At 34.9% G+C, this 24,667-nt stretch overlaps 1 protein-coding gene and 3 non-coding genes across 4 annotated transcripts in view; 3 read left to right on the plus strand and 1 right to left on the minus strand.

Annotated features, from left to right (window-relative positions):
• The window catches only part of LOC137398081 (hemicentin-1-like), a 150,611-nt gene extending 142,398 nt beyond the window's left edge, over positions 1-8,213 (minus strand). The window contains exons 1-2 of the mRNA XM_068084186.1: positions 8,070-8,213; positions 1,779-1,872 (exon numbers count right to left, since the gene is read on the minus strand). Coding sequence (XP_067940287.1) covers positions 1,779-1,872; positions 8,070-8,213 — 238 coding nt within the window. The remainder of the gene's footprint in view (positions 1-1,778; positions 1,873-8,069) is intronic.
• Positions 8,214-20,888: 12,675 nt separating this feature from the next.
• On the plus strand, positions 20,889-21,004 carry Trnal-caa (transfer RNA leucine (anticodon CAA)). The gene is made up of 2 exons: positions 20,889-20,926; positions 20,959-21,004. It is a non-coding gene; the product is annotated as a tRNA-Leu (tRNA).
• A 1,858-nt stretch (positions 21,005-22,862) lies between these two features.
• On the plus strand, positions 22,863-22,978 carry Trnal-caa (transfer RNA leucine (anticodon CAA)). The gene is made up of 2 exons: positions 22,863-22,900; positions 22,933-22,978. It is a non-coding gene; the product is annotated as a tRNA-Leu (tRNA).
• Positions 22,979-24,149: 1,171 nt separating this feature from the next.
• Positions 24,150-24,265, plus strand: Trnal-caa (transfer RNA leucine (anticodon CAA)). Its single transcript has 2 exons — positions 24,150-24,187; positions 24,220-24,265. It is a non-coding gene; the product is annotated as a tRNA-Leu (tRNA).
• The last annotated feature ends 402 nt before the right edge of the window (positions 24,266-24,667 follow it).

The raw sequence follows: 24,667 nt of genomic DNA on the forward strand, positions 1-24,667 counted from the left end.
CTTGTAATCACATTTCCACATATTTTGCACCTACAACACAGTAGAGCAAGACTTGGTAAATTTTTTAATACCAAATAGCCGTAATGTGGATTTTGTTGCAAGTCAACCTTTAGTTATGGTAGCGAATGTTTATAGGCGGATTTTACAAAGTCTATACTATGACGCGACTATCGCCATGCTGAGTGTTAGGAAAAAAATATCGCTTCTAATAGGATTTAAACTTGCACCATCTAACTTGGTATACTAATGCTATACCATCATCACTACTTGAACACCTAGCCTCTTTGCGGAATACATGTGCTGTTAGTTATTACACCTAATGGTCTCTCACGACACACCAGACTACCAGGGTACTAGTTTACATTAAAAGCAAAATCTTTCTAAGTATGTGCAAACGGCTGGCTCTACGAAGTGCCAAACTCCGCCGCAAAAAAAATATGTCATGAGTGGGATTTGAACTGCTAACCTTACTCTACCAAATCCACAACCTACCCACTTGCGACATTCTAATAGCCTGATGGATTAGGGTTTAACAGCAATTTTGTAAACTTATATAGCTTTATAGCAATTATACATGTAGGTGGGAATTATATCCCCTGATTACCAGATAAAACTACTGTTTGTAATTGTACTACGATTGTAAAGGCATTTCAACAATTAGCTTCCCGGCAGGCTAGTTCATTTTTTTAGAGACCACCTGCCCTTAACCATCCAATCATGCAGTAGCGTTATCATTTGCTCGCGTTTGATGCATTGCGAAGTAGTAACGCTGTGTTGATACCCTTATTGGGTACTGCCAACACCCATGATGTTCATAATGTTCCAAATTGTGAATTGGTTTGGATAACTCTGTCTACCAGAAGAATTTTATATGTTTGTAAAGCAAAACGTTTTTGCAATGCCGATTTACACTCAAATACAGAACTTTTCTGTTGATGCTTTCTATTCTTTATAAAAAAAAGCAATATTTGCGGGCATAATGATGTTTTGGTTTATCGTCTACAAATGGATATTGTTGAGACAGGCAAAACAACAATATTGCTGATAAACAATAATAACAATAATTACAAACAATAATAATAATAACATTAATCATATCATAACACAATATTTAATGGTTCGAGGACAACTGCTGCCGGTAAAATTGCCATCAAACAACTGTCCCCGTAGGACTCTGCCACTCCCTCTTAAATAATAAATTTAAAAACTATATTTTATTCTAATGCTCAAAGGGCGATAATAATTTAAAACAAAGAGGAAAGTCTTTAGTACTTTATTTACTAATAGTAGCTACAGCAATGTCCAGACACACGAGGTCACCGATCATGGAATTGGTCAAAATTGAATGTGGCAAAAGGCTTATTTATGAAGGTTACGTGTATGTAAAACAAAAACAGTTGTCCCCTAGCCCAATCTCTTAAATGACGAAATTCAAAAGCACAAACTTTTTATGTAATAAATTTATTAAAAACAATGTTTCAATGCAATAAAAATTTTAACTAGCTTAAAACCTAATAAACAGTTGTCTCCAAAGTTATAACAGAAATAAAAATATTATGTTCTACAACTGTATACTGTATGTTGTACAGGGTCAATTGTGGGGGGAGGTAATTTTCCTGAGAGCAGTTTTCTGGGTACCCCTGAACATAACTTAATTGTTCAATTGAACAAGAACTTTATCGCTAATAGCCCTCATCGTGGTGGCAGAATCAAAACTACTATTATTGAAATTTTATAAAAAATAATAAAATTAGATTTTTATAGTCAGAGGTACTCACCAGGATCTCTAAAGGGGACGAGGACATAGTTATGAAGAGGCTGTTCTCGTCTGCTCAGCGTAGTGGCTAATATTCGACTAGCACCTTCTATCACCTGTAATGACAGTTCACTAGTCAGAAACTGACAATCAGCAACAAACAAAGAGCTGAGAACGTGTTAAATATCTGATCACATCAAATTTGAGTAGATTCTATCAATTTACTGATTTTATCGATTTATTTCAAGTATGGATATATATTATATTATGTATTTTTTCTATTATTTAAGATTTTGTTTGTTGTTTGAGGTGAATTATTAATAAAAGTATTATAATAAAAATATTAATAAAAATCATCTTTATTTATAAATACTATATTAATACAAATTATCTATATTAAGAAATACCATATTAATATAAATAATTTATAATAATAATTACCATATTAATATATAAATAATACAAAATATAGATATAATTTTTTTCTATCATTTGTGACTGCTTTTGATGTTTGAGGTGCTCTGATTGCCAGCATGTTTCAACATTAAAATCAACAAGATTTGATTGCAATTAAACCGCTCAGAAAAAAAGACATGCCCGGACCTTCTCAAAAATGACACCAATAGTCATGCTTTCGGTTTGTCCCACTGATTATGACATCAGCCATTGCATTAAAGTTTGAAGCGTTTGCATTTCTATTGCGAATATTTCATTTTGCATTATGATTGTTGGAATAAAACTTCAAATATAGCCTCAGATCCATTGCTATAGAGATCTCAAACGATGTAAAGATAAGTTGGTTAGAATTTGTCCCATTCTTCTTCTCTAAACGATGTGTAAACATATGAACACAACCATTCAAACCAAGTACAGTCAAACATGGATAACTCGTCCACGAATAGTTCGAACACATGGTTAATTCGAACGGTTTCTTTGGTCCGTTCCCACGTAATGATAAATTGCTATAGATAACTCGAACTCAACACTGTTAATTCGAACTGTTTTTTGCCCAACGGCTACCGAAACGGTTGCTATCGCGTTAGAAAATCACTTTATTCCAAGCCATAGAGGTAAACCTCAACTTTTCGTAATTCATAAGCGTCGTTATTACTACCACCGGCAAAATATTTTTGTCAACGACTTTTCTAAAGGTTTGGTGAAATTTGATTTATACCAAACATCCGCTTAGCGATCGCCCTTCGGAAGCGAGGTAACCTTCGCATAAACTGCAAGAAAAATCAGCAAAATTGATCGTGGGTAAAACGCTCAAAAGAAAAAGATGTCTTTTCTTTCGAGCATTTCAACAACGATCAAGTTTTGCCAATGTCAATCTAAAAAACGTCCTGGCAATAACATCACCTCAAACAACAAACCAATCTCAAGTGATAGAAAAATCTCTATACTTTTTGATAAAAATGTTTTAAACTTTACATTAGAAGCATTTAATTTGAAACAAGCCATTTGTGCTTTTGATTTATATTATAGTTTGTATATGTACATGTATCTACTAATAAATAAGTAAATACATGGACTTGTGACAGTGCTCTGATAACTTGAACGCTCTGATAATTCGAACACTTTCGCTCGGTCCCGTGAAGTTCGAGTTAACCATGGTTGAGTGTATGTAAATACACTCTGACTTTCACAAAAATGGCATCCACTGTTAGATAACTTTGGTGAAGCTTGAAATAGTCGAATCTGTCATCTGTCATGATTTCTGGAGAAAATCAACTAATGACATAGTTTATCAAATTATCAACTAAAGCAGTTATAAAATAATGTAAAAAAGAAATATTTTCATAAACCTATGTTATTATCATTTATGTAATTATTACTTTCCATCCCAGTTTAGTGAAATATTAACTGTGATCGTAATTCTGAGTGTACGTAGCAATTCCTTTGTTAATCCTCCTTTTCATTTAGGCATAAACTCATTTTCTGTGTAACAGAGCATACATACTCCACATATTTGAGAAGCAAGTTTTGATGACACTCCGTATGTCAAGAAAATACATTGTATTATTCTCCATAAAATATAACCTGCGTGTTTGGTACCTATCCTGTGATTGGCCATAAGGATAGGTCAACTAAATATTAAGATGCTACTAATATTCCAAAAGCCCCCGATTTAAATTTACATATTACATGCATATGTATGTGTATTTATGTAACGTTATAAGCATACGTTCAAAACCATGTTAACTTTGACTAATTTTGTCAACGAATATAAACTTAGTTCTTATGGTATTTTTTCATGATATGCTGATATTACTGTGTTACACTGAAACCTGGCTAAATAGATGAGTTTAAAGCTTAGCCTAAAAGGATGATATTCATCTCGAATGTTGGCAGATTTGTGCTTTCTTTAACACTAGTACGCTGGCAATCAAAAGGTGATTATTGTATGTAATAAGTATGTGCAGAATTATTCTTAGTTATGGAAAGGTGGTCGAGTGGTGCAGTGGTAGGACGTTTGCCTTTAAATCTGAACATGTAGGTTCAATTCCTGTGCGGTGCAATCTTTTTTTTAACGTTCATAGTGTGGCTTCGGATGGACACAACCCTTATTATAGTAAATATTTGTACAGAGATCAGCACATCGGCGTCAGTTTGGAATGTATGTAAACGACTCAAGTCTATCTGTTGCTAATAAAGGTAATTATAAGTTGATAGCCTATTTATATATGATATTATTGAATATTTGAATTATTCAATATTGAATTATTAAATATCAATTGATATATGATAATATCCGTGTATAAAACATCCTTAGCTTTTCATTGATGTTCATACTACCATATTTCATCTAATGAATCCTTAATAAACTATGAATCAATAACAAATAATGTGTTTGCAATGATAAGCTTTAGACCTCAGGCCATTATTAGCTATTCTATTATTCCTGTTATACTATCATGACACATGGTATATTGCCACAATGCATCATATAAATATTTAATAAGCTATGAATTAATAACAAATAACATGATAATTTTAAGTGGTCCCATAATAACGATCACCCCTGTATATAATTAGGTACCCATGAAATGATAAATATCGAGATTATAATACAGTAGTCAGCCTTCTAGAATAACCTCATTTAATGTATATTCTACTTGATGAAAAGAATTTGCAGTTGCAAGAATGTAAAGTTTTTGCATCATATTTTGCAAGATAATCCATATAATGTAAAGTGGCCAGTCAGTGAAAGTTCTCAAATTCAACTTGAATAACAAGAGTCCTAAATATAGTCAGCCTTGAAAGATCGTTTTCTCTTTTGCCGCACTTCATAGAGTAAATGATGTATAGCGATGTATTTTATATATTTTTATGTTATTTTAGACATATATAAATTGTTTTCTTTCTTCTTCGAAACATAGACCTTGCTACGGAAAGAAACAAAATGAAAAGAAAATCGAGTTGAATTGACAATTGACCTTAACCTAAAATTACCGCAATCATGGACCCTAAAACATGGTGAAAAAGGGAAAAAGTTGGTGATACAAAATAAAAATACCACAGTTACTGTACAATCATTAAATCAGAAAGTTAACTTTAGTTTTTTGTATTTTGAAGAGCCAAAGAGGTGAGTTTGGGACAATATTGGAACAAACTAAGCAATTTAATGCATTTTACGCTTTGTAAAATCCCTATAACATAAATGTTTTCATATCGGATTATTTACGTTGTATGGGGGGTCTACTGTAGTTATATTAACACTATAGCTCTAACACTTCATAACACATCTAATCTTCATCCACCAAAGTTGCAAGCTCGTAAAGTGCATGAATTGACTTCAACTTCTTATATCATAAGTATACCTGGCTACCCGCAACGTCTGCTGCATTGTTTTCGGCTAATAAGGCCATTATAAACACTTTCCAGACCAGAAATTAGCGCTTTGGCTGAGGATGCTTCGTCGAAAGGCCATAAACCAAAAATGGCCGCAAGAGGAGCCATCATATTTGCTAGTCCTGATCACACGCTGAGCAATAGAATGCTAATCCACTGTTCGTACGGCGTAAATCCCCAAACAGTAATTAGATCATAGACTATCAGCGTATGGAGTGGGTATATCAGCGTCTGAGTGGGTTCGTAACAAGCTCCATTTTTCACTGATTAAGATTTGCAAAACAGAATGCTTCTAAAGTACTGACTAGAAGCGGCAATGCCTGGGATTTCTTGCCGTTTTCAATGAGATAATGGTGGGTGGGTGTTTGAGAGCCCGCGGGTGGGTGTCTAAGAGGCAGGTTATCACAAACCAGACAGAGTTATGAAATCAAATACAGTAGGCGCTCCTGCAATGTATATAATCCGTTCCATGAACGTTTACGTTATAAGAACAGTAAAATGCATGTAAACTGCCTAATCCGTTCCAAGAACTTTCCAAACTCACTCTTTTGGCCATGCAAAAAGGAAAAACTTGACTTTATTTTTTATTCATGTACTGTACCTGTATTTATGGACAAACTAGAATGTCCCTGAAGTTGTATATATAATATATATAACGCTATAGACACATTTTTTCTCTCGCAAGTGCAGCAAGATAGATTAATATTCAAATCAAATTTGAAAACTCGCTGAATTGACACTACGTTATACAAAATCTTTTACGTAGTACGAAAAGCAAAAACTTTACGTAAATTCTGTACGTTATGTGGAATTTATGTTATAGGAGCGACTAATGTATTTATGACAGCCTGATGGAAGGTAAAGGCATGAGATTTGGATGAAATTGGCTGAAAAATGTGGAAATATATGAAGTTTATGCGGACTAACAGACAGACACATACAATTACAAAGTGGGATTGATCAATATGGATTATTACGTTTCAACAGGTCGAATTCGATGGCTTCAAGTTGCATGTAACCGCCTGTGTCCCGCAATCTGCAGTACAGAGAAAAGCTTCTGGACGTATTTTACTACGACATCAACTCAACTGTCCAATGAATTCGTAACAAAAAACTTTCTTTGATTTTAAATACATCGTCAGTCAAATAATATTGCAAAAAACTTACGTGGAACAAAAATTACATTGCTTATTCATTATGAGTCTGTTTAAACAATAATTTTTGTTAGCCTCAGTAATAGGTACTGTCATATTTCCCTGTGTAATAAATTAAGCCCACCCTTCCTGAACAGCTGAATCAAGGGCTGGCTTTTCATCGAAGTTACAAAAGAAGCCTCCAGTATTGCTCAATTGCTTGAACCAGCCATAAACAAGTTAGCTTCTAACATACTAAAGAAAAACTGTAATTCATTAAAACTGAATAATTCGAAACACATTTTGTCGATAGACGAGTTTAAAGCTCAGCCTGAAAGGACGATATTCCTCTCTGATATCGACAAAACGTGCTTTCAATAATACGAGTAAGCTGGCAATCTCGTGCACCATGAGAGATCTTTGTATGTAATAAGTATGTGCACAATTATTCTTTAGCTCATAGCATGGCTTCGGACGGACATGACTCTTATTACAGTCAAGGTTTGTAGAGAGAGCAGCACATTGGCAGCAGTTTGGAATGTATGTAAATGACTCAAGTCTAACTATCTACTAATAAAGCCAAACACATATGTAAAAAGTTACTTAAAACGGATATGATATGAATACTGGTGGCATCAGGACGAATTTCAATAAACTCGGAAACTGAAAGTGTAAAACGATCACCTCCATTGATGTGTACAATATTCATACTGATGTACACATCAGTATGAATATTGTACACATCAATGGAGGTGATCGTTTTACACTTTCAGTTTCCGAGTTTATTGAAATTCGTCCTGATGCCACCAGTATTCATATCATATCCGTTTTAGGTAACTTTCAGTCTGACCTCAAATTTACAATCATTTCAAGACAGAAATTTTTCGACATCCGGCTAAAAAATTGAACCAACATTTGTCTAAACATAAAAAATAATCTCCAACATCCAAGGTTTTTTTTTAATTTGATTTGCAGAAAATCAGGAGACGCACAAGCAGTTCTCCTCTATATAGTGTGGTTCGATGGATCTTGAACGATATTACACAGAGCTTTTTCTCTTTTTCTATTTGAAAATCATGGATTCAAAAAATTAGTGAGAGGCTGCTTCTGAGGAACCTGACAGAACTTTGAAACCAAATATTTTTAACAACCAGGAGGAAGGCACGGAACACATGGAAAATTTGAACAAACAGACACACAGGCGCCACTTTTACAAGATTTCACTCCATGTATGTTGAAACTATGGCATTACAATTTCTTTTAATTGACTTAGCCATTTATCAGCCAACCATATTTATTCGACTCTGCCAATAGCTTGTCGAGTTTACCTGCAAGAGGTCATCATACATTGAGCCTGTCACATCAAACACAAAAGCCAACGAAGCTGCTCCTTGAGTAGCCTCAGGGTTCATGACATCATTTCCTGCTGTTTGAGCAATTGCCAACAGCAGACAGAGCCAACCAAACTGCATCTTTATGATGAACTATCCAGATATTACAGAGTTGGTGTGCCCATAGACAGCAATGGTTGGGTTAAATTCTGCAACAGTATTAGGAATGCTAGAATATGCAACATTTCAGGAGAAGATAATTTCATCATGCCAATGGCTGTATTTGAGAATTCAGGTCATCAAAGAGAATATTGCGAGACACATTCTATCAGTTTTTTAAGCACAAGAACATTTTGCGCTAGGCCGTTGCCTACCTGTCACCGTAATGAAAACTTGCGAAAAGTGTAAGTTTTGGGAGAATCATTGATTTTAGTTGGTGAATCTGGTCACATAAAACTTTTAAAAATTAGAGCAATTAAAATGTTTTTTTTGCATCAACTTGATTAACTGCTTCAAAATGATAACACTAAAAGTGATGTAGTTATCAGACTTTTAATATGTCTTGCAATAAACTGATAACAACGCCACCATAGCAAAAATAGTCCTGCTAAAACACTACTGATAGTTTACACAATATATCTATATTTAACAGTTAAGCGTATACAAGTAACTACGGACGTTATCTGTCATTATCTTTTTACCAGCAAATTAAAACCATTCATCAAATTGTTCATAAAACACAGTTACTTTTTTTACAGCTCTCAGGTACTAAAACGAATGTTCACAGCGTGTAACTCAGAATCTAAAAACGAACAAACCATCGAACACCTGATTGACAATGAAAAGCTTAGTAGGCTACATTGTAACAGCTTGTCATCCGCTCTTTTTATATTTTTATTTTAGAATGCATAGACCAATTGAAAAAAATTATTAAATGCCAAGTAAGACAAAATACGTCATAGTTTCACAAACCTCTTGTCTCTTCGGGGCTTGTCCAAACTCTATAGTTTTAAAGGTGTTCTTTTTAAGCAATATATTTCCAAAGCGATTATTCTTCTAATATAACAACGTTAATATCAAATGTATTTTCCTTCTTGGTAGTTCAGAGCTGGCTTCTGCAATACCGTTCTCTCCTAGCTACCGCTGTAGACAACACGTATTCAATAGCGGCAGCAATTTATTAACGAAAGAAAAATGTAAACGCAAGTATACCGCTCAACCGAAACCGTACATGAGGCTAGCCTGCGCGTATTTAATCTCACTCGTCTGTCTTTATACAGAAGTAAATTAGTCGCACAAGTTCAGAGTTCGCTCTACCATCATATTAACTCATTCTTAACCAATCGTATAACTCCTTGAAGAATCATCGGTTTTATTGGTTGCGAGTAGAGTTGAAACAGCCTATAACTACAACTCCGTCGTGAGCGAGTGGATACGCAAGAGGCAATAACTCTTCACTGAATCGTTCGTGTAAGAAACTACTCCACATACATCTATCTACATGTAGAGCCGGGTAGTACGGATTTTAGATAACAGGGAAGCAAATTAAAATCTATTTTATCAATTAGACTTGCCAATTAGCAAAGTTCTTACACGCTATTTTCGATTACCATTTTTTAGCGTACTCAAAGGTTTTTTTTAATCGAATGGTCCACACATCTAACTCAATCTATTACTATTAAAAATCTAAACATTCATAACACTTGCAAGGCGTCATTGAATAATAGTAACCAAGCTGTCACAAAATAAAAGTGCAGGAACAGTAGAAATAGAACGAAAAAAGTTTTTCTATACAAGTATTTACAACGACTAGGGAGTCGCTAACAAAATATTACAAAACATATGTGTGGATATTTTTAGATTATAAATATGAAATGGCACTATACAACTATTTTTGCTCGATTAATCACTCACATCGTCAGACTTATGTGCTAAATTCACCCTTTAGTGAATGCCCTTACACCTATTTTATTACAAAAAAATGACAAGTGTTGCTTTGTCCAACAAATTTAAACTTGTATAACATTTAGTACTGTCTATGTTATTTTCTAAGCTGTTAGCTATCATGTAGAGCGTAGACAATCTAAAACCTTTTTGTCAGTTATTAGAGTTTTCTCATCATCAGACTGTTTGGTAACAAAAATGCTGCTGTGGTGTATTGAGTAGCAATGTGGACTGAAAAGTATCAGGGCAGTGGTTCGAACCCCAGCATAGGTTGTTAAAAAACATTCTAGTTTTAACTTTCTTCAGCATTTGAAGATACAAGGACACAATGCATGCTGCATGTATGTATCTGTACATTATTGACCAACAAGTGATGTGTACTTTCTTTCTTTTCATACACCGGTATTTTGTCACCCACGGTTAGAGCGTGACTAAATAATGAAGGGTGACGAAAGTCAATCAAAGAATTTAGAACCATGTAAATAAAAACTTTTTCCTCCCTCTCTCTGTTTTCCATCATTCTCTCTCTGTTTTCCATCTTTCTCTCTCTCTCTCTATCTTTCTCTCTATCTCTCTCTTATTTTCTATCTTTTTCTCTATCTCTCTCTTTCTCTCTATCTCTCTCTCTATCTCTCTCTTTCTCTCTATCTCTCTCTCTCTATCTCTCACTTTCTCTCTATCTCTCTCTCTCTATCTCTCTTATTTTCTATCTTTCTCTCTATCTCTCTCTTTCTCTCTATCTCTCTCTCTCTTATTTTCTATCTTTCTCTCTATCTCTCTCTTATTTTCTATCTTTCTCTCTATCTCTCTCTTATTTTCTATCTTTCTCTCTATCTCTCTCTTTCTCTCTATCTCTCTCTCTCTATCTCTCTTATTTTCTATCTTTCTCTCTATCTCTCTCTTATTTTCTATCTTTCTCTCTATCTCTCTCTTATTTTCTATCTTTCTCTCTATCTCTCTCTTTCTCTCTATCTCTCTCTCTCTCTTATTTTCTATCTTTCTCTCTATCTCTCTCTTATTTTCTATCTTTCTCTCTATCTCTCTCTTATTTTCTATCTTTCTCTCTATCTCTCTCTTTCTCTCTATCTCTCTCTCTCTCTCTCTATCTCTCTTATTTTCTATCTTTCTCTCTATCTCTCTCTTATTTTCTATCTTTCTCTCTATCTCTCTCTTATTTTCTATCTTTCTCTCTATCTCTCTCTTTCTCTCTATCTCTCTCTCTCTCTTATTTTCTATCTTTCTCTCTATCTCTCTCTTTCTCTCTATCTCTCTCTCTCTCTCTTATTTTCTATCTTTCTCTCTTTCTCTCTCTTTCTCTCTATCTCTCTCCCTCCCCCTCCTTCTCCCTTTCAGATGAACACTGTATTAGAGAAGAGCAACTGAGAACTTCATGTCAGAAGGTTTGCTTGGGTTAAGACTTGCTTGGGTTGTCTCCCTCCATTTCTCTTCTCTCTATCACTTTGACAACGACTGTCTGATGGTTTAGGCTTCATCACTGAATTCCATGCTTCTCTGCTTTTACCTTCTCTTTCATCTGTTTGTGTCTAGTTCCATCAACTTATGCTTAGCCACATTTTTGTATCTCAGTCTAGGTCTGCCCTGACTGTACTACTGTCACATACAACTGAGTTAAAATCAAAGATTCTACAAACACAATCATTTGTTTAATTAGCCTGCTGCCTCTGATGTTCGTAAGATATCATTTCAAGCCTTTACAGATTTGAGACTAATCCTTTGCCATGAACCATCCAAACGGATGCAAAATGCTTATTCAGTTAACTTTTCATGGATAGCTGAGTATCTAAAAATAAAAGATTAAAGATTAATAATTGAAAAATAAGAACTAAAGCTACATAGTTTGCAAAATCATTTAATTTTTATTTAAAAGTATTACTGATTAAAACAAACGAAAAATTTTACAATGTACCTTTGCGCTCTGAATCCCAAAATAATTTTGGTTGAACACAAAGGAAATGCACTGCTCAATGAGTCAGGGATGCAGGCAGCAGTACATACGTCAGGCAGCATTGTGTTACATCACTAATTTCCTATTCACTCGGCAGTTTTGCATTCCATGCAAATATAAATGATTGAGCGGATGCATGGCCAGAAGCTGCCCCATTATGAAGACTAGCTACCGCACTAATGTGACAGGCACTGACAGGTGCTAAAGTTAGACACGCTTAGTAATTATGAGATATACCTTTTACATCTGGTTGGAGCGGAATGTCAGAATGCGACAAATTCGATCAGGTGTCTCCAGTTTAACTAATTGGTGATCTGTCTGTCGGATATTACCAATACAAAATAAATAATCGCAATGTACTGAAACTAACGAAAGTCAATCAAAGAATTTATAACCATGGAAATGATAACTTTTTTTAGCATCTACAAATTGATAAGCATAAAAGAGGAGTCTTCGTGTCTGTGCCAAACAATGCTCTTTTTCTTGGAGCATTTACAGTTATACAACTTGCAAATGTAATCCAGGTGTAGTTATGTATAACAAACGTGCCATAGTTCTTTTCAATTTTCAAGAACAGGTATTAATCGTTACTATAATTAGAGCACTAGGAAAAACACTGCACCGCACGAGAATCATATTAGGATTTGTAGATTCTTACTGCTTCCTTCTGCACTACTCAACATCCTTCTAATGTCTAAGAATAACTGTAAACATAGTTATTACACATGCCGATCTCTCATGTGTCATCGCATACTAGTGCTTATAGTGTGGTGACTTCAGCTAATATTTAATTTAGTGCTTTCAATTGGCTCTTTTAAGCACACATCTGCAGATGACCATATCAAGCTGCACAGAATTCTATCTTCACATTTTGGGGTTTTAGACCAGCATGAAGATGTTACCATTTTTTTTAAATACATGCATATGAATAGGAGTTCAAGACATCTTCAAATATATTTTTACTGTGTCATATGCAGATGTTATCAGTGCTAACGGTATAGCATAATTTAACTTTCACTTGAAAACCTATAATGGAATCACTTCTTTATATTTTTATGGGAAATCTGTAACAGGATGCAACAACTCCCAAAATATGTTGCAGACTTATGTAGGTGTTATCAGTGCTGAAGGTAAAACATAATTTAAGCTTATGTTGAAAACTTTTAATGCAATCGCTTCTTTATGTTTTGTGGGAAATCTATAACAGGGTGCAACAACTCCCAAAATGTTTTAAAGACTGTGCAGCTTTATCAAATTTTTAAAAAGCCAGTGTGTAACTATTGTAGGGAAGTTTTTTTGCATGTGCTTCTTACTAGTATAGTAGATTACTGAATTTGCAAACACCACTATGTGAGATCTATTACAAGTTGTCTGATCTTACCAGATTTGACTATTTAAGTATGACTGTATATGTGTACTACGTATTGTAGTCAATGACTCAGTAACACTTGTGATTAATTGTTGTAGGTACAGTAGCAGAATAAGCTGGTCAAAATCAAAGACCAAGTGGAGACGAACACGATAACAATGTATATTTTACCAAATTAGTGTTTACCACAAAATAATCGTCACACACAATGAAAGTGAAAAAAATTATCGTTACCATTTACAAATATTTGAGCCTCGTCGCCGCAGCCTTTGTGTGGTATAGACTAATGTCCAGTGTCACTTGTTGGAAAAATTCTCACTCTGTTTTAATGCCTCGGCTGTTTTTAACGAAAAAGTAGAACAGGAAGCAATTTTTTAATTACCCTAACCTTAGCTTTTTATAAGCCGGTATTCATAAAGAATAATGGTAGCTTCACTGCTTACAATTGAAAAACAAGTGCGAAACACAGGCTATCCATATCTTTGCAAAATTCTGGGAGAAGCTAACTCTCAGGAAAGGCAAAGACCTGTGTTTGGCAAACATTACTATACTAAAGGCTGGCTGATGCCTAGCCTGATCATGTAATTTTACCACAATATACAGCAGTTGATGGGATGTTGGTAAATAGTGGAAGAAATTTAAATAAATCATCAACTAAGAAATCCTAAACATAAAATTAAAGGACAGACAACTCCACAATAATGAATCATTTATCAAGCTTCCATTGGCAAGTTATTCAATACCCTAATCAGCAAAAAAATATTTGAAAGCTGTAGTTTCAAATAATTTTAAATATTTGATCTTGGAATATATTTTGGTTTTGCTATGAACACTTGTGAAACATTATTAAAAAAATATGAACTTAAATGTTCTTTATCTTCTTTGTTCATCTTTTGTGACTTTGTAGATGGAGTAGTTATTGAGATGTTAGCAAATGATCAGAAAGCATTGAACTTTAAATAAGTTGTCCAAGTGTATTTAGCAAGACTAAGTTACAAAGAAGACAACTCCAAGCAAAGGTTTTATTCTTGCAATTTTTCAATGTCATTTCCTTCCGCATCCCGATCCACAGCAGTGAAAATGTCCTGGTTAGCAAAACTCTTGCAATAAAATGATGTTTTGAACGAGTTTTATTTAACTTTGAATACTCATGGAACATGGTTAACCAAAACTGATCTTAATCATCTAGCTATGACATCAATACCGTAATCAGCAAAGAAATTAGATAGGAGACAACTCCAGACCAAAAAGTATAACACATCTTATTCATCCAAGTTTCCGATGAAACATTAATGTTTCATAAATGATGATCGCAAGTGATTAAAAGATATTTGGAACTATTTTAATTTTATTACAAACATTGGTGGAATATCGTTAAAGGTTGACTTGCAACAAAATTCATATTACAGTTATTTGATATCAAAAGATTCACCATGTCTTACTCTGTTGTGTTGTAAGTGTAAAATATGTGGGAATGTGATTACAAGCTCTTAAAAGCTAAAAAAACGAACAGTTAATCGCAGCCACACGAGACCGCCGCAGTTTGGATTCTCTTTTCAAAACAGCTCGAATGTGACGTATTTGAGGTAGATGGTTTCTGTTTACACTTTCATGCAACATTATTCGTCGAAATATTTTCACAAATATACTTCACGCATTCAATAAAACTATGTCTATTGTTCTTATGCATCTATTTTATTGTCATTGTAATGCTGTCATATTTAGCAGTGATATCTTATAACTTACCGTAAAAATTCATTTAATTTTTTAACCTTACCTCGAACGAGTACATATCATTGTTTGATAATCATGGCAAGCCTGTTGATTACCTGTGATAATCAAAAATGCTGCAAAAATTATTTCCGAAGTATTGAGTCACATGATCAGATTACGACTTGACGATTTGATCAAGCCGAAACAAAACTGTAAAGTAGCGAGCATGTATAATTGATATGGGGTCTTCAGTAAAACCCGAAGTGTTTGTCATAAACTAGTGCTACGATAAGTTTTATATTGATCTTTTTATTGGCCTTTCACTTCACGTGAGAACATACGTGACAAGACAATAACCAAACTGTAATGACTACATCAAATAAATAAACATATTCCGATCTATGGCTGCTTTTCGTTTTTGAGCTTTTAAGAGCTTGTAATCACATTTCCACATATTTGGCACCTACAACACAACAGAGTAAGACATGGTGAATCTTTTGATGCTAAATAACTGTCATGTGAATTTTGTTGCAAGTCAACCTTTAACAAATCATGAGTTTTAATTAATAAATCTTTAATTTTTTAATAATAATCACTTTTGTTAAGTCTGTTACTTTTCATTTTATTTTATCCTCTTCATCATCCACTGAGTCTAAATTATTTTTATTTTCAAACCGATAAACTGGTTTTAGAGTGTTTGTGAAAAAGTTTACATACTGTAAAACCTCTAATTGAACGCTACCTTTATTTGGACGCCAATTGCAAGCAATAGATATGAACTGGTAGAAATATTTTCAGCTTCCTAATGCATATTTATTTAGAGATCTACTACAAGTTGGAGGTAAGTTATTAGAGTTTTTTACATTTAAAAAGTTTAATGTCGCTCCTCCCGAAGAAGAAGGCAGCATTGGTTTTGCACATAAAAAGATTAAATTTTTTTTATAGTTCTGACGAGCTATTTGAAAAATACAATGTCAGCTTTTATTTGAATGGCGTTCAACCCAAATCGTGAATGCCGTCAACCCTTCCTCCTTTAGTGACAGTCAAGTAGAGTGACAGGATACAACTAGAGTGATAGGATTCAACTAGAGTGACAGGATACTACTAGAGTGACAGGGTATGACATGAGTGACAAGGTACAACTAGAGTGACAGGGTATGACTAGAGTGACAGGGTACAACTAGAGTGACAGGGTACAACTAGAGTGACAGGGTACAACTAGAGTGACAGGGTACAACTAGAGTGACAGGGTACAACTAAAGTGACAGTGTACAACTAGAATGACAGGGTACAACTAGAATGACAGGGTACAATTAGAGTGACAGGGTACAACTAGAGTGAAGGGTACAACTAGAGTGACAGGGTATAACTAGAATGACAGGGTACAACTAGAATGACAGGGTACAACTAGAGTGACAGGGTACAACTAGAGTGACAGGGTACAACTAGAGTGACAGGGTAAGACTAGAGTGACAGGGTATAACTAGAGTGACAGGGTATGACTAGAGTGACAGGGTATGGCTACAATGACGGGTACAATTAGAGTGACAGGGTATGACTAGAGTGACATGTACAACTAGAATGACAGGGTACAACTAGAGTGACAGGGTACAACTAGAGTGACAGGGTATGACTAGAGTGACATGTACAACTAGAATGACAGGGTACAATTAGAGTGACAGGGTATGACTAGAGTGACAGGGTACAACTAGAATGACGGGTACAACTAGAGTGACAGGGTACAACTAAAGTGACAGTGTACAACTAGAATGACAGGGTACAACTAGAGTGACAGGGTATGACTAGAGTGACAGGGTACAACTAGAGTGAAGGGTACAACTAGAGTGACAGGGTATAACTAGAATGACAGGGTACAACTAGAATGACAGGGTATGACTAAAGTGACAGGGTACAACTAGAATGACAGGGTACAACTAGAGTGACAGGGTACAACTAGAGTGACAGGGTATGACTAGAGTGACATGTACAACTAGAATGACAGGGTACAATTAGAGTGACAGGGTATGACTAGAGTGACAGGGTACAACTAGAATGACGGGTACAACTAGAGTGACAGGGTACAACTAAAGTGACAGTGTACAACTAGAATGACAGGGTACAACTAGAGTGACAGGGTATGACTAGAGTGACAGGGTACAACTAGAGTGAAGGGTACAACTAGAGTGACAGGGTATAACTAGAATGACAGGGTACAACTAGAATGACAGGGTACGACTAAAGTGACAGGGTACAACTAGAATGACAGGGTACAACTAGAGTGACAGGGTACAACTAGAGTGACAGAGTACAACTAGAGTGACAGGGTATGACTAGAGTGACATGTACAACTAGAATGACAGGGTACAATTAGAGTGACAGGGTATGACTAAAGTGACAGGGTATAACTAGAGTGACAGGGTATGACTAGCGTGACAGGGTATGGCTAGAATGACGGGTACAATTAGAGTGACAGTGTATGACTAAAGTGACATGTACAACTAGAATGACACGGTACAATTAGAGTGACAGGGTACAACTAGAGTGACATGGTACGACTAGAATGACGGGTACAACTAGAGTGACAGGGTATGACTAGAGTTACAGGGTACAACTAGAGTGACAGGGTATGACTAGAGTGACAGAGTACGACTAGAGTGACAGGGTGCAACTAGAGTGAAAGGGTATGACTAGAGTGACAGGGTACAACTAGAGTACATGTGTCAAACTCATGGCCCGCGAGCCACATCCAGCCCATCTTGTAATCAGATCTGACCGCAAGATCATTTTACATTATCGTTATTCTTGGCCCATCGATATGGAGCACTGATAACATGATACTGCACAGAACTACAGATCCCATAATGCATTGCTTCAGCTGCCTTGTTACGTACTTATTGCGTCAATTTAACCTGAAGTTGGTTTCAGAGTGATTTTACTGTCTGTTTTTATCCATACTTATGTTCCAAAACCATTTAGTTTTATTGTTTTCAATAAATGTTTATCCTGTTTGGCCCACGACCTAGATGGTGTTTGGAATTTTGGCCCCTTGTACAATTGAGTTTGAAATCTCTGAACTAGAGTGACAAGTGCTGTAAATGTGTTGCTAGTGAAAACTAGCAATACATGTCAAAGTGGGCGTTATTCAATTAAAGGGTTATGGATGAAAGTCCATCTGACTCTCTAGAGAAAATAAGACATGTCGGAGATACGGTTTAAAAATTACAACCCAGTACATTAAACTTTCGCTCATACATTCACTTCCCAAAATAGCAACTTCACTTCCCAAAATAGCAACTTCACTTCCCAAAATAGCAACTTCACTTCCCAAAATAGCAACTTCACTTCCCAAAATAGCAACTTCACTTCCCAAAATAGCAACTTCACTTCCCAAAATAGCAACTTCACTTCCCAAAATAGCAACTTCACTTCCCAAAATAGCAACTTCACTTCCCAAAATAGCAACTTCACTTCCCAAAATAGCAACTTCACTTCCCAAAATAGCAACTTCACTTCCCAAAATAGCAACTTCACTTCCCAAAATAGCAACTTCACTTCCCAAAATAGCAACTTCACTTCCCAAAATAGCAACTTCACTTCCCAAAATAGCAACTTCACTTCCCAAAATAGCAACTGTAGTGTAGCAAGGCTTAGCACTTTATGCTGTCATTTAGCGGGTCAGTGGTCCAATGTCACTTGTGTCTATTTAATAGCAATCATGAACTTCGTACAAAAAAGACAAAGGTTACAGCTGGTATCAGTTGTTACAGGTGGTCTCAGCCATCAATATATTTTAGATCAAGCTGGAATGATGTGCAACAACAATGATGGTTTAAATAACACTTCCACCCCATGACAGTTTTCTACATTACTTGCTTATGGGAATACATTGCTTATTATTAAAGAAAACAAGCCTTTCTACAAATGTGCTTTTATGTGGAGTGTGATAGCAAGAAATTCTCTTTTACACAATTCGAAAATTTAAAGAATTGTCCGTAAAAAGTAGCTATCCGCAGAAGTCATCTCTTTACAGCCTACTAACCTATGCTCAGCTTTTAATAATACATAATTTTATACAGACTGTTTTTAGGCAATATAATTCAAAGACTGAGCGATTTTAATATATGTACTTATTTATATATTTATTATCCCACGACCAAATGAGCGGAGCGAAGTGTGGGAGTTTTTATGATAAATGCATGTGCACACAACTTACGAAAATTATTCATCAACAATGAGACGAACCCTTGTCTAGAAATTTCATCAACAAGTTTAAGCATTGTTTGTAAAGTCGTTAAAGTATAATAACGATACAAAACACATTTAAACCTATTTAAATATGTTACCAAGTCTTTGTAAACTGTCGGTATTGTCTTAAAACTTACCCATCTGATTGGATTATACACAAATAGACAGATTAATTTGGACGAAAATTGCCACAAAACGCTTGAAAAGCTTGGTTTAAAAAAAGTTAAGACCGGAAATTGAAACGGCGGTCGACAGAGAATATAATGATCAAGTCGTGCGCATTTCGCGAAAAAATAACGTGCACATTTCACCAGTCTATGGCATTGTTTACTTGTAATCAAATTTATTCGAAGGTTTCTGTAATAAACGTAGACCGTTTGAGGCGTTGACCGATTTATAGGTACGAAATTGTGGTACACAGTTTATCAGCTTATGTTTTTGTCTAATCACTGAAGGCTTCATTATTTAAAACGTTAGCCGAAATTCTTTACAACTTATGTACAAGCTAGGGCTGAACTACAACGCCCCTTTATGACGAGAACCTTTTTTTATTTTGCTCCAGTTTGCAGAAAACTTTCAGATGCGTGAACGCTCATACTTGCTTTCTGTTAAAGATCGCTGCAAAATTGTGCATTGGTTTTCTATTATTACTGTATTACTATTACTAAGTTTGGATATTCTTCTTGATACTTCTTGATATTGTTAGCTATGACGTCTTTAAATGTAAACAAAATTGTTCATTGGTTTTCTATTATTATTGTATTTTTATATTAATAATATTGGTTACTCTAATAATATTAGTGCATTTTACTTCTAATATTGCATTTCTCCTATTGCAGCGGGAGAGATATAAACATATAATCTTTTTCTTTCATTATTGCTGTTTGTCATGACCAAACACTTTTTTAAATAGATTTTCTAAAAATCTATATAAATATCACTTCTTGATATTGTTAGCTATGACGTTTTGAAATGTAAACAAAATTGTGCATTGGTTTTAGACTATTACTATATTAATAATATTGGTTATTCTAATAATATCAGTGCATTTCACTTCTAATATTGGCTTACTAATATTGGCTGGCTAATACTTGCTTTCTGTTAAAAATCGCTATCAAAACCATTCTACATTCAACACAACCAACTTTCAAACTGTGTATAGTACACAGTAGCTTGCCATTTTACTTCTACTTTTGCATTTCAGAGTTATAATAAACATATTTCCTTATCGTTGTTGTTAAAATACATACATTACAGTAGGGTAGACCTACAGCTTAAATTAATATTTTTTTTATCGTTGTAAAACAGGTTTGAGATAGTAGTAGATTAGGTGTGATTGTTAATGTGATTAGGTGTGATTTATTATTGTATTAAACCAAGCTTTTCAAGCTATTTCTAAAACATTTCTATTTCAAACAAGTCTCATTTACACTATACTTTGTCAATTCCTGCTGAGAACTACTTTTTCAACAACCAACAGTACCCTTTCTTTTTTCCATTATCACTTTGGTCGTGGGCTGTATGACAGTTGAATTTCTAGTATACATTTATTTGTAATTATTTAATCCTACTATGTATAGTCAGGATGGTCGAGTGGTCTAAGGTGCCAGACTCAAGGAATTGCCTTGCACTGCATCAGTGAGCAAGTGTTCTGGTCCACGTATGTGGGTGTGGGTTCAAATCCCACTCCTGACAAATCTTTTCCAAAAGATGACTCAAAAATTACAAAATTTGAAGAATTGTCTGTAAAAACTAGCTATTTAAGAAAGTCATCCCTTTAAAACCTACAAGTTCCCATGCTGTGTTGTTATACAAGTTATCTCTACATGTTATCTCTGCTGCCATGCTTTCATGAATAAAGCTTTTTAACGAACAGCTTTTAGATAATATAGTTCAAAGACCGAGCGATTTTAACACACTTAATTATATAGCTGTTATCAGTTGATATTTTGCAAAGACCGAGAATCTTTCTGTCCTTATTCACAACTTGAAAATTTGGAAAAATTCTGGTATTTAGTGTAAAACACCCAGTAAATAATATAGTGTATATTACTCAAACGCTAATCTATAATGTTACATCTGCTACTGTTAATACAGTAGAAATTTGCGCAGTCAGTTAACCTCTAGGTGAAAGTAAAACAGAGTTGTGCTAAGTGGATGAAATTTGACTTGTTGATGGTTTATAGACAGCATTTTAAAATTACATTTGTAAAATTACTCAGAGGTTTTGTCATTGCAGAAGCAGGCGATGCAGCCAAACTTATTATCAAGGTCAAGGTTGGAGTAGCCTGACTTGCAGACACTGCAGTCTTGTCCTTCAACATTTTCCTAAAACAATGCATGCCCATGGTTAAACAACAATATTAGTAAGAAAACGCAACCTTGTTGTTTCTTGTCTAATTGTTTCTTCCTACGAGCTTCAAAACCATGTTCTAAATTTTAAACACTTTCTAAGGGGCCGGTCATGTTCCCACAGAGTGAGAACACGCAACAACTCAGATGAAGAGTTTAAATGAGTAAATGGTTCTTCTTCTGCCTCTTGCAGTGCTCAGATCTTTAGTCATTTTCATTCTGCCAGACATCGTACAGGTAAAAATGGCGTTATAATTTAAACTAGATGGTTTCAAATAAAACAATTTTAAAATATAGCAAAAAAGATACCGCTAAGTAACTTGGATCAAATAAAAATCAAAAATCATTATAAACATAACCTATGATTAATTTTTACTTTTTAACAATTGGCCGATGTATTAACTAAGTGCTTTTATTCGATCTTATTAAATCATGTTGTTTGGTTTCTCCGCAATGCTTTTATGCTAAAACAAACAAAGTTTGAGACAAAAACACTCGCGAAGCAAACTGTATGCTGTGATATAAAGGTATTTTGGCAAAACAGACATCTAATGTATGAAGTCGATGGTGTCGATTAGCCAACGTATGAGCGCAAGACAAAAGCGCTTCTGTTGGCCATCATCTTGGGAGATGTGCAAGCAAGGATTTCTTCTTTTGCATAAATTAAAAATGTTAAAAATTGCCATATAAATTCAGAATTTTAGGAAGTCATCTGTTCAAAACCTATTAGCCTATGCTCTGCTTTTGTGAATAAAGTTTTGAAACTGACACTTTTTAGATAATATAGTTCTAAGACTGAGCAATTTTAATATATTTAGTTATATAGCTATTAATAATCGATATTTTGAAAAGATCATGAATATTTTTGTTCATTTTCATGACTTCAAAATGTTGAAAAAAAAATGGTATTTAATGTAAATTACACAATAGTATTATTTAAACGCCAATCTGTAATGTCATCTGCTACTGTTAATACAACAAAGAAAATAGTGCAGTCAGTTAATCTCCAAGTGAAAAGACAACAGCTATGTTAAGTAGATGACATGCTGAAAGTTTACTTGCTTTGGAAAGTAGGAAGCCGCCAAGCTGTAATCAATTATTTGTCAAATTTAGTACGGCTGTACAATACCGATAGGATACCGGTACAATACCGGTAGAATCAGCGAAGCTCTTCATAATTAATGATACCCCCCCCTATATAGTCAGGATGGCCGAGTGGTCTAAGGCGCCAGACTCAAGGAGTTACCTTGCACTGCATCAGTGAACAAGTGTTCTGGTCCACGTATGTGGGCGTGGGTTCAAATCCCACTTCTGACAAATGTTTTCCAAAAGATGACTCAAAAATTACAAAATTTGAAAAATTGTCTGTAAAATCTAGGTAACTATTTAAAAAAGTCATCCCTTTAAAACAGGGGTTCTTAACCAGTGGAAAATTTCCCACCAGTGGGAAATTTGAGGATTTGAGGTGGGAAATTCTCAAGCTTCAGATTGAGAATATTGATTACGCACATTTCAAGGATATAGCTGTTGTACTGTATTTTCACCACATACATGATGCAGATACATGCTTTTATTGTGGGTACAACTGTATTAATACGGAAACCAGGCCTTGTGATGTATCAAGCAGCTTATTGGATAATTAGTCTGCATTGCATCAGCTATGCATCACTACCATACTACTGAGGCATCACTCAGGCATACACCAAACATACCAGAGCTAGGAAAAAATAAACAGCAGCAGAGGGCCCACTAAGATCATGACTGCTAACTTTGTACTGTGCTGTTTTTATTATAATTAATTTACTCTATTGTTGTGTTTATCTTGAACATTATTTTTCCATAAATAAAAAGTATATCATGACAAACTATCCATAAAATATGATTTCTATCACAGTTCAATTAATAATTGATTCATTTTGACTGTATGGCAAAATGCTATCCTGACAAGCCTCCTCTTGCAATCTGAGAGTGGCAAAAATACCACAATTTTCGGCTGCTAGAGAGGGGGAAATTTCGAAGTGTAGTTTGTCAAAGTGGGAAATACACTGAAAAAGGTTAAGAATCACTGCTTTAAAACCTACAAGTTTCTATGCTGTGTTGTTATACAAGTTATCTCTACATGTTATCTCTGCTGCCATGCATCTACCCATGCTCTGCTTTCATGAATAAAACTTTTTAACGAACAGTTTTTAGATAATCGAGTGCGGAGACAGCGATTTTAATATATTATATAGCACCCTAGCTGTTGTCATTTTTGTTGTTCGTTTTTGAGCTTTTAAGAGCTTGTAATCACATTTCCACATATTTGGCACCTACAACACAGCAGAGTAAAACATGGTGAATCTTTTGATACCAAAGACCGGTAACTGTAATGTGAATATTGTTGCAAGTCACCCTTTAACAACTGTCTAGTTATTTGTTAAATTTAATATGGCTGTATAATAAATTCAGCAAATCTCTTCATAATTAATCGAGGCATATGTACATAGTCAGGATGGTCGAGTGGTCTAAGGCGCCAGACTCAAGGAACCACCTTGCACTGCACCAGTGAGTTAGTGTTCTGGTCCATGAATGTGGGTGTGGGTTCAAATCCCACTCCTGACTAAGATTTTTATCGAACAGTGTTTAAATAATCTAGTTCAAAGACTGAGTGATTTTAATATATTATATAGCATCGCAGCTGTTATCAGTTGATTTTTGCAAAAAGATCAAATCTTTCTGTACATTTTAAAGCTTGAGAATGTTGACAAAATCTAGTATTTGACCAAAATCCAACAACATATTCAACCACTAATCTATAATGTTGTCTGCTACTGTTGATGCAATGATACTTTGAGCACTCAGTTAATTTCCAAATGAGCAGACAGACAGCCGAGCTGTGCTAAGCGTATGACATGTTGAAAGTTTACTTGCTATGGAAAATGAGAGAATGTCATTAACAGCTTTAGTTAGTTATTTGTTAAATTTAATATGGCTGTACAATAAAATCAGCAAAGCTTTTCATAA

This window comes from Watersipora subatra, chromosome 6 (genome assembly GCF_963576615.1).
Source record: "Watersipora subatra chromosome 6, tzWatSuba1.1, whole genome shotgun sequence".
Taxonomy (NCBI): Eukaryota; Metazoa; Bryozoa; class Gymnolaemata; order Cheilostomatida; family Watersiporidae; genus Watersipora; species Watersipora subatra.